Below are 11,543 nucleotides of genomic sequence, written 5' to 3'. Positions count from 1 at the left end.
TTGACTGATTGATTGATTGATTAAATAACCACAAACAAAAGAGACCGAACGGACAAACAAGCCAACAAACAGGGTACTCAAAACACACGAAACAAAAACCATCTTTCGATACGTCGATTATTCTAACCCCATCGTTACACCTCTAGACAATGTGTATGTATGTCTGTCTACTCGCTTTACAGATTCAGCAAACTCCGCACCGGGTGCCGATGATGACTTGGAATGGATGGGTGTGGGTGGAGGGGTTTTGGGGGGGGGGGGGAGAGACACGCGGAGGGAAGGTGGAGGAGGAGGAGAGGGGTGGGGGAGGGGTACCTGGAAGGAGATTAGGGGATGGGAGGACGTGGCTTTTAGCAGAACTGATGGGGGGGGGGGGGGGGGGGGGACGGGGGGTGTTTTCGCGTTGCGACTAACTCCGTTCTCACTCGCTGTTGGGAGGTGCGAGTGTGGTTGGTGTTTGGCTGGTTGACTTGACGGACTGACGACTTTCTGCCGGAGGGAGCGAGTGTAGGAGGATCTGGGCAGGGATCGGCAACGCGCACGCGCGAGGAGCGAGCGAGCGAGAGAGAGAGAGAGAGAGAGTCTGAAAAGGACACCCGGAGGAAAGAGACCGGAGACCGGTTTGGAGGGACTGACTGAGGAACTGTTGGACACACTGAAAGAGGGGGAAAAGAAAGTTTGAACCATGACGGTGAGTTGAGGATTTTTTTCTTTTCTTTTCCTTTTTTGAATTCCCTTTTTTCAATTTCTTTTTTTTTCCTTTCATTTTTCCTTTATGTATATTCTTTTTTCGTGATTTGTTTTTAATTTCTATTTTTATTTCTTCTTCTTTTCCAGTGATTTTATTCTGCTTTCTCTTGTTCTTTCTTCGCTACTAGTTTTTTTGGGGGGGAATCATTTCTTCTTTTCCTTTCTCATTGTCTTTAGTTTTCTTCCACATTGATTTGAGTTTGTTTCATCTTTGTTAACCGTGTTTTCTTATTCTTCGTGTTCTGATTTTTGTTCGTCTGTTTTTCTTCTTTTGTTTCTTTTCTTATTGTCGTTCAGCTTTTTTTTTTTTTAAACAACAGCTGTAGTTTTGTCGCTGTCAGTGAAATCAGTGTTGTATAAATGTGTATTCGGTTTTTCCTTTTTTTTTCTTTTCTTTTTTTCAAGTTTCATTCACTGTGATTTGTGCTTAGTTTACTTGAGTTGCTCTCTCTCTCTCTCTCTTTCTTTCTTCCTTTTGTCTCTCTTTCTCTCCTTTTTACAGTTCTGTTTCTGATTCTTCGTTTCCTTTTCCTTTTCTGTTTTCTCCCTCTTCATTCTCGTTCTTCTTTGCATGAAATGTTCTGCAGAGAGTTGAACTTTTGTCTGTTTTCTGTTTATCATTTTGCTTGTTCAGTTCGATGATCTCTCTCTCTCTCTCTCTCTCTCTCTCTCTCTCTCTCCTCTCTCTCTCTCCTATCTCTCTTTCTCTGTATGTATATATATCTCTATATATACCCATGTTCCCTTTTCCGTTTAAACGAAAAGAAAATCAGTATTTTTTTTTGTGTGTTTTTTTATTCTTCATGTCAAGCGCCAATATTTTATGCATGAGTAACAAATCGTTATTCATGCAAAAACTGACTCACGAACTGAACGCGAGCGCGCGCTAAAATAACTCCAAAAAGCTTGCGTGTCAGTACACCACCCCACTTATCACCACCACGTTCCCCCCCCCCACCCACCCCCAACCCCTTCCCAGCTTTAGCCGTGTAAAAAAACTTTGATGTTCTCAGGTTAGACTTCAGTTCACGGCACAGCCGATTATAACGAAGCCCCTGTATTAAACCAGAACTAGAAGCTGGTACAGACTGTGCATGTTTTGTGCTTAGGAAGCAGAATGTAGTTCAGGAATATACGTTTTCTGCCAACCACGCCCATTTTTTGTGGGAACTATTTTCAGTTATCATTTCCACCTCCCCCGGTCCCCAGTTTTGGCACCCGGCTCTGTTTCAAAGAGTTTAATCACTGAGTTTATAAATCTCGCTTATAGCAAGTTTGTTTTTTTTTATATTACTCCCTCTGTCCCATCCCTTTTTCTTGTTCTTCATCTTCTTCTTCGTCGCCGTTGTTTTCTTCTCTCGAAGTTTAGGCCCATGTTCCCCCAACAGTTCCCGGTATACGGTTACAGGAAACGTTGCCAAAACGAAGGGCGTTTCCGGCCCTGCTCACTGAGCATGCGCCGGCACATGGCAGCCGAACACACTGCTGTGAAGGAGTCATCTCCTCAGTGCCCCTCCCAGCATGCCCTGCGCTTGTCAGCACGCGGGGGTAGCGTTAGATTTGCATATCTTGCCGACGTTTTGTCTGCTGGAGTCGGCAGAAAGAGAGAGAGAGAGTGTGTGTGAGTTGGGAGACTGTTTGGAGCTGCCGTGATGACACTGCAGACCTTGATTATCTTAATTATCCTAATTAGACTTCTTTTTTTTCTTTTTTTTTGTCTTGGCGCTTTCCTCATTATGCTGATCATAAACTTTTTTTCTTTTTCTTTTTACCGTTCTGTTCTGTCAAGTCGTTTGATTCGTGCTAGCAACAGTAGCGGGGCTTTTTGATGGGAAGCAAGACGTACAGACTTGAGTGTGTGTGTGTGTGTGTGTGTGTGTGTGTGTGTTTGCATCTGTATGTGTGTGTCTATGAATTTTCTGTCTGCGCGTGTGTCTGTGTACTTATCTGTCTGCATATGTGTCTGTATATCTGTATGTACGTATGTATGTATGGCGGTACGTTTGTCTGTCGCTCACTTCGTTGCTGTCTCTTTCCCCATTGGCCCACCAGTCTCTCTCCCTAATCCATCCTCTCTCTCTGTATGCGTGTGTGTGTGCGTGCGCGCGCGTGTATGTGTGTATGTGCGCGCGCTCGTGTGCTTGTTTAGTTTTTTGCAGAAGGGATAAAAGGCGAGTGAGAGAAAGCGTCCATTGTCATTTTACTTGATTCACTCTTCTTTTCTTTCCCTCTCTTCCTCCTTCAGCCCACCCTTACACCAATCTCCTTCGCACCTACTCATCTCCTCCTTCTCCTCCCTCCATCCTCCTCCCCCTCCTTGTGTTGTTGCAGTTCACTGATTTTGCTTTTCAGTGTCTTTTTTCCGCTGTTTGTGCACTCCCCAATCCCCACAGCCTGTACATTCTGCGGGTTTTGTCAGGTTGCAAAGTGTATGGCACAGTTCTAAAGATGATTTTAAGGGTAAGTTTGGAGTGTGGAAGTGGGTTTATGGAAAATATAAATAGATCAATGAAATGAACAAATAGATAGATCGATTAATAAATCAATCAATCAATAATAGATAAACAATATACTTTTTTTTTTAAACTGTTCACAATATCGCTACATAACATGGGCTGCGTACTGTCATAACTTTCTCGCTGTCATACCTTGTTGGCTTATTTTGCCTCAGTCTGTCTCTTTCAATACTTCTGCCTGTCCCTATATCTCTTCTGGCTTGTTTGCTATGGTGAAAATTATGATGAGATGAGAAAATTACCTGCCAGCACATCGCCTGCGTATCTCGTTCCATCAGCTTCCTGACACATCATTTGTCAGGGTTTTTCTTGGGTTTTGGTTTTTGATGGTGGTGGTGCTGTTGTTGTTGTTGTTTTTCATCCAGAGTGATGGTTTAATGAATCCGCAGGTTCTTGAAATCGTTTTTAAGAAATAAATATCATCATGGGAACGACGAGCAATTTAATAAATATCATCATGGGAACGACGAGCAATTTATCAAATGAAATATTGCAAGAGAGTGTTTGTTTTATGACTTGTGGGAGATACCTGGCTACAAATCCTGGCCTTTTAAAACTTGGCCAAATTATAAGAGAAAACTTGAACAAGGAAAACGATCGTGAAGAAAGTGGATTGAAATACGTGTCTTTGTCTGATAAACAAAACGTGTTGTCCATGCATCTTTCGGCAAACATGATTTTGCAGTTTTTGCTGCACGATAAAAAAAAATAAAAAAAAACAACAACAACCAATTTTGTCTCTACAGAGTCATGAAGAAACTGAAGGCTTCCTGGTTCACGACAATCTCCAGCTCAGCTACCTCTTTGCTTGTTCTTTTTATTTCTTTTATTTTCACAAAAGAGAATCCGTGTAGTGGTATACTCCTTTATGCCCACGTTTAACTCTCCATCATTTCAATGTTTCAGGTTTAAAATCAACGTAAACCGAAATGCCTTTCCGTCTCACAAACAGACAGACAGACAGACAGACAGGGGGAATATCATTCAAAATAAAATAATAAAATCGCAGGAATGATCTCACCGAATAGTCAATTTCCATATATACCAGTTAACATATCAATGGAATGGAATAATAAGACTTCCTGTAATGTTTGAATATCTAAAAACCGTTATTCCAGCCCACTCCAATCCCTTTGATCAATTTCTAATGTCATTAAGATGTTGCACTTGAATAAGAGTATTGGCTAACGCCTTCCATGAAATGTCGCTGAAGACGTACCCATGTAGTTACTGGTCTGCATTGTTTCCATGCCTGTATGGGAATGTGTGACAATTGTTTGATCAAGGACCATGCCGACTTGGAAGTGCCGGTTCTTTTTTTTTTTCCTTTTTTTTTTATAGTGTTTTTGTTTTTTTCGATGTTTTGTCGTTTCGTTTTGTGTTGTGTTGTATTACATTCCATTCACAACGTGATTTTGTGCGACGTTCGGGGTTGTCTTCCCTTGGGAGTGCGAGTGCGGTCCTTCCTTTCCCCCATCTCCCCCCCCCCCCCCCCACCCACCTCTCCATCCCCCTCACTTTTCCCTGTCTTTGTCTATGTTTGTGGGTTTTTTGTTGTTGTTGTTTGTTTGTTTGTTTGTTTGTTTCCCCTGTCACAACCCCCCCACAACCTCCCACCCCTCGGAACCCCTACCTCACCCTCAAACTCCTTCTCTCATTCATAAGTGTCAGTGCAATGTTCTATATTTCTCCGTCCCCACCCTCTCTCCCTCTTTATCTACCTCCGCCTCTCTCTCTCTCTCTCCCTGTCTCTCTCTCTCTCTCCCTCTCTCTCCCTGTCTTTCTCTCTCCCTCTCTCTCTGTCTCTCTCTTTCTCGCTCTCTCTCTCTCCCTCTCTCTCTCTCTCGCTCGCTCTCTTTCTCTCTCTCCCCCTCTCTCTCTCCTTCTCTCTCTCTCCCCCTCGCTCTCTCCTTCTCTCGCTTCTCTCTCTCTCTGTCTCACTCTCTGTCTCCCTCACTCCTCTCTCTCTCTCTCTCTCTCTCGTTTTCCCCCTTTCTCTTTCTTTCTCTCTCCTCGCCTCTCTCTTCCTTTCTCTCTCTCCTTCTCTCTCTCTCTCTCAGCCAGCCACTCCCATCTATTTCTGTCTCCCCCCCACCCCAGTCTCTCTCCTCGCCCTGTGCCCTCCCTCTGTCCCAGTCTTGTCTTCCTCCTTCGTTCTCGGTCACTGTCTCCACAATCCATTCAGAAACACACTTCCCAGCATGTTCCTGTCTACTGTGTATTAGCAAGACTCAATTGACTACAGTCATCATTACGCCCATGCATCATACACACACACACACACACACACACACACACACACACACACACACACAATCATCGGTGAATCAACATTGCGCATTTTTATGCATCAACGTTGGACAAAACAAAAACCAGTCATTCTGTGCAGAATATTTTGCTTTCGTGTCACCCCTATAGAATGGGTTCTTTGACCCAAAATCTTTATGTGGGGGAGAAAATAAAATATACAGACAGCGGTGGGGGATACGGGGTGGGGTGGGGTGGGGGGCGGGGGGAGGGTGTAGTCGGGTGGAAGCAACATGTATCAAAGTCCTTCCTGACAAATCGTTTGGCTGGCGCCTCGAAATCACGGGTAGGTTTTGCTGAGGAAGTGAATCACACACACACACACACACACACAACACAACACAACACAACACAACACAACACAACACAACACATCACAACACAACACAACACAACACAACACAACACACACACACACACACACACACACACACACACACACACCCCCCACAACACACACACACACACTCTCCATAATGTGTTGGCCGGGGGGGGGGGGGGGGGGGGCGGGGAGGGTGTGCAGTATCTCGCCGGCGAGACGCACGTGCCGATGATGCGGCGATGACGCTGGCTCACTGCCCATAATGGGTGTAGTCTCGGCAACAGCCAGCGCCAGTTGCTCAGATCCCCGGTGCCACCCCCACCCGAACCCCAACACCTCCCACCCCGTCACCCCCCGCCTGGCAGACACACTGACAGACAAGACAGGGCGAGGAAGGAAGAGATGGGTGGAGGGTGGGAGTAGGGGGGGGGGAGAAGAGGTTCCAGGAACCCGTATTTTCATTACCCGGGGTATGTGAGAGTTAGCAGGGTGGAAGAGAGAGTACGGGTGTGTGTGGGGTGGGGGGTGTGGGGGGAAGGGCGAGGGGGGGGGGGAGAGGGAACTCTCCCTCACGTTTGCTGAGACAGGCAAGCTATGCATCACTTGAGCACAGCCCCCATCAACGCCTAGCTGTGGCCGGATGGGTTTGCCATCCATCACTCAGAGCTGCTGTGTTGCTTGCCACGCTATCCGTCTGATGTTTTGTTGGCAGGTACACACACACACACACACACACACACACACACACACACACACACATACGCGCGAGCGTGCGTGCGTGCGTGCACATGTGCACCACGATATAAACACTGAGACTGACAGAGAGAGAGAGAGAGAGCCGGAGAAAGCGTGTGCGTGTGTGTGTATGTGTGTGTGCGCGCGCGCGCGCGTGCGTGCGTGTGTGAGTGTACGTGTGTGTGTGTGTGTGAGTGAGTGCATGTGCGCGCGCGTGTGTGTGTAGTGTGTTCCCATCTCCTCCCCTAAACTCCTAAAGGGAGGCAACCGTTCATGCATGAACCGGAAGACTGGTGTGTGTTTTTTTTTCTCTGGCGATCACGTCTGAAACGGAAGTAATTTTTTTTTAGACCGATGAGATCTGTTATCCCCTGTCACGTAACCTGCTTTAAATCTAACAGGTTTATATTTCTTATCATTGGCAGTGATAAATGTATATATATATATATATATATGTGTGTGTGTGTGTGTGTGTGTGTGTGTGTGTGTGTGTGTGCACCCGAAAACGGAGCATGGCTGCCTACATGGCGGGGTAAAAACGGTCATACACGTAAAAGCCCACTATTGTACATACGAGTGAACGTGGGAGTCGCTGCCCGCGAGCGTATATATATATACGTGTGTGTGTGTGTGTGTCTTTCCCTCTCTCTATGTACACACACACACACACACACACACACACACACACACACACACACACATTACAGAACATTATGGAAGCTCTGTGTGTGTGTGTCTCTCTCTCTTTCCCTCTCTCTATGTACACACACACACACACACACACACAGAGAGAGAGAGAGAGAGAGAGAGAGAGCTTCCATAATGTTCTGTAATCCAAGGTTGACATTAGGAACAACTCAATCATTGCCTTTTAATGCATATAGCAACAAGTGACACCCCAAGCCCTTGACAGTACCAAAGGCTGCATTTCCACTCTCAACCTTTTGTCAGTGCAGCACCTCTAAAACTAATGTCGGCACTGTTCGGGTACAGCGACACCCGTGCTCAACGGGTCAAAAGAAAGTCAAGGTGACCAAAATTTGTTCCAGCAGTTACGAGAATTTTGCACCACTCAGAAGAACGAGCATTTGTTTAGTCACCAAGGTTCTGAACTCATTCATTCCCGCGTGGCTGGTTGTGTGCATGCATCACGGGGCGTGGTTCGAATGAAGTCTGTCAGTTGAACAGTCGGTGACTCTGCGTGTGATGCATCGTTTGTGATGAGCAAGGTTGTGATTCAGTGTGGCTGAAACAGGGCGGAGAAAATGACTCAACAGAAAGAGTGAGGGGAGAGGGGTTGTTTGTTGGGGTCTCTCTTGCTTATATATATATATATATATATATATATATATATATATATATATATATATATATATATATATACTTACGATGTTTGTCAAGTCATACGATGTTTACGTGCAGAACGTGACTGGTAATCAGTATCGCCGGGTTAAGTCTTTGTAGCATTAGGACAACAACAACAACAGCAACAGCATAAGCAACAACACAACACCCAACAAGAATAATTATTTGAAAAAACAATTAAATAACAGTAATAACGATATTGATGATAATGATGATGCTAATAATAATGATAATGGATATTAGTAATAATGATAACAGGCCTAATAATTTTCATCATCATAATCATGACCGCGATCATCAGTTGTTGGTAATGATGACCATGGGTGATGATGATTGCAAACACGATCACACCTGATCTTGAGCCAGTATGGGGATGTGTTGGCAACGTGTCTGAATACCCTTAAAAGGCAGTGCCAGTGAGTAGCACATGGCAGCCCTCAGCGCGCGCCGGTGACACCCGAGACCGTGCATAGAGGAGGCACCCGTCAGTTTACAGACAGCAGCCGGCCGCAAAGGGTAAGGTGCCCCACCCGTCTGTCTGTGCTGTGCACCCCCCCACCCGAAGTTTGGGGGAGGAAGAGTTTTCTTTCGCCCTCACCGCTTGTCAGCCGTGTTGCCATAACCTTCCTCCCGGGAATCGCTGCCTCAAACTGGGTGTGCTGAAAAGCTGGAACGGGGTGCCTTATCCAGCAGTCGGTCTCTGTCGTTGTCTCTGATTCTCTGTCTGTCTGTTTGTTCCTTTGTCTGTCTGTCTGTCTAACTCTCTCTCTCTCTCCCTCCCTCCTTCTCTCACTCTCCTTCTCTCTCACTCTCCCTCACTCTTTCTCTCAGGCAAAAACACTATTGATCATATCAGTAAAATGATGTCTGGAAGGAAACTTACAGCTGTGTCTTGTTATTTCAAAGATAGGAAAGACAGTATTGGGTTTATTTCCTCCTTGATTTCTCCCCCCCACCCCCTTTTTTTTTTTTTTTTTTTTTTTTTTTAGCCAACCTCTGTTAAGGGGTTTCTATGTGTCATCTGTTGAGGGGTTTCTGTGTGTCTTCCGCAGTCTCTGTTGAGGGTTTTCTATGTGTCATCTGTTGAGGGGTTTCTGTGTGTCATCTGTTGAGGGGTTTCTGTGTGTCTTCCGCTGTCTAGGGGGTTTCTGTGTGCCTTCCGCAGTCTCTGTTGAGGGTTTTCTGTGTGTCTTATTTTTGAGGGAGCCTCTCTCTGTATATATATAAATATACAGTACAACTACAACAACTACTACTACTACTAGTAGTATCACTATGTACAGCGTTATTATTTCTTACAGACACTTTCGTATGACTCTATTTAATATTTCCGTGTTGTTATGGTTGTCGCAGAAACTCTACCCCTAATAGGTAAACTTTTCGAAAGTTTAAAAGTTTCTTCTTCGAGTCTTGTTTTGGCTGTTCTCAGTGATTTTCTGTCCATGGTCGACTGATTAAAATGGTACCAGCACACTGTGGCATCAGAGGCAACGAAAAAGTTGACATTCTGGCAAAAGACGGTGCACAGAAGGAGCAGGCCAACAAACTGGTGTCATACGATGAAATCAAGACAATCATCAAGGCACAGCAAGGAATAAAGTGGCGTCTCCAGCACCCCAAATATAACCCAGAAGACAGATACCATTTGCTGAAACGACGGGAACAGGTCAAGATCTGCCGCCTGAGGACTGGACACAACCGCCTGCTCCACCACATGCACACAAAATTTGGCATTGGACAGAGTGGAGAGTGCCCTTGTGGCGAGGGACCAATGACAACCGACCACATCCTTCAAGACTGTACGACGCATGCAGCATCCAGGAGGAAGTACTGGCCAACACCGACAGCAGTGGAAGCCAAATATTTTGTACGGCACCCTGGAGGAGCTGCGACGGACGGCAGCCTTCATCGAGGACACCGGGCTGCTCATCTAGCGGGAAGCGAACGAGGAAGAAGAAGACTGATAAAAAAACAAACAAAAAAAACATGTTGACTTTAACACGAAGAACACAATACATACCACTGACATACATTTCCAAGTCTCTCTCTGTGGAGTCAGATTCTGGTATCAAAGCTTTCATGTGCTGCCAGAGATGCGTCGGTTTGTTTACCGAAAGAGCCTGGGTTGCTGTTTGGTAATGGGTCTTTATCTCAGCGTTTCTGTTGGCGTTAGAGTGTGTTGTATAATGCTGACTGGTTTGTTCAGGTCTAGCTCTTAAAGAAAAGAAGGGTATGGCATACACGTGAATAAACTATCTGTATCTGAGGATATTATGGAGAGAGAGAGAGATATAGATAGAGAGAGAGATCGAGGGATATGGCTACAATTCTCTCTCTCTCTCTCTCATGAAGCACACAGAAAGATTTACACACACACGCACACACACAAACGCCCGCACGCACGCACGTGGGCACACCGTGCGAATATTACTTAGTACAGGTGAGAGAAAGGAGGCTGGGAACTGGTAGAGTAAAATGAGCTGGGCACATGGAAACCATTGCATGTGTTGAAAGGAAAAACAGATAAACTGGCTATGCATCATCTGTGCTGTGGGACCCTGTGCGGCGTCTTCGCCAGCAGAGGAGAATCTGGGGTGTTTAACAGTTTACATGTCAGCAGCACGCAATAAGATATCAGTATCTTTCTGCCCCTCGACAAGGCCTCCTCAAGTCTGACAACACACACGAGTCACGTCAAGTTCTCTCCCCTCGAAGGAAAACGGTGGCGAGACGACACATTGTTTTTGTCTGCCTTGCCTCCCTTTGAAGATTTTTAGTGTCGGAAATACGTTCGGTGCTGACATAAATTTTTTAGGAGAGGTAATGGTGTTGTGTTGTGTGCAGGCGGGAGGGTAGGACTGTGCACTTGCTGATCCGTGAAGTACCGTGATAAAAAGTAGTGCGAAAGGCACGTCTGAGGAAACAGTATAGACATGCCTCTCTCCACACACACACACATAAACTCACACGCGCGCGCGGGCACACTCACACACTCACACGCACAAGCACGTATACATGCACGCACACACGCACGCGCGCGCGCGCATCCTTGTACATCATTCATCATTCTTCTGCTCTGGCATGAAACTGACATTCTCTTTCGTATACAACAACGGTGTGAAACGCCAGAGGAGGAAACACGCCCACGCATGCACGCAGGTGCGTGGACGGACACACACACACACACACACACACACACACACACACACTCACACACACACACACACACACACACACACACACACACACACACACACACACACTCACACACCTTACACTGGCATTGTATATTCACTCAGTTTTTAGAAGACTTTTTGTTAAAGAATACATAAAGCACCGAAAACTTGGCGTACGAGATTGAAGTAAACGGTAATTTGTATTTGCCAAAACTGAATTTAAAAAACAACAATTGTTTGTGTTTTTATACATGTTTACATTTATGTTGTACCACATATTATTTTGAAACACTGAGAATAACGGCTTAGCAATGTTAATCTTCGAAGAATCCATGCAGCTTTGAAATCAGAGAAAAAACTTAAACTTATTCA

The 11,543-nt window shown here is 45.5% G+C and overlaps 1 protein-coding gene across 1 annotated transcript in view; it reads left to right on the top strand.

Moving 5' to 3' along the window:
- The first annotated feature begins 457 nt into the window (after positions 1–457).
- The window catches only part of LOC143299853 (glutamate receptor 1-like), an 80,949-nt gene continuing 69,863 nt past the window's right edge, over positions 458–11,543 (top strand). The window contains exon 1 of the mRNA XM_076613344.1: positions 458–691. Within this exon, the coding sequence (XP_076469459.1) occupies positions 686–691 (6 nt within the window). The 5' untranslated portion in view covers positions 458–685. The remainder of the gene's footprint in view (positions 692–11,543) is intronic.

This window comes from Babylonia areolata, chromosome 25, assembly GCF_041734735.1.
Source record: "Babylonia areolata isolate BAREFJ2019XMU chromosome 25, ASM4173473v1, whole genome shotgun sequence".
NCBI classification, from domain to species: domain Eukaryota; kingdom Metazoa; phylum Mollusca; class Gastropoda; order Neogastropoda; family Buccinidae; genus Babylonia; species Babylonia areolata.
The sequence above is the reverse complement of the archived record's forward strand: the minus strand, read 5'-3'. Positions and strand labels throughout refer to the sequence as shown.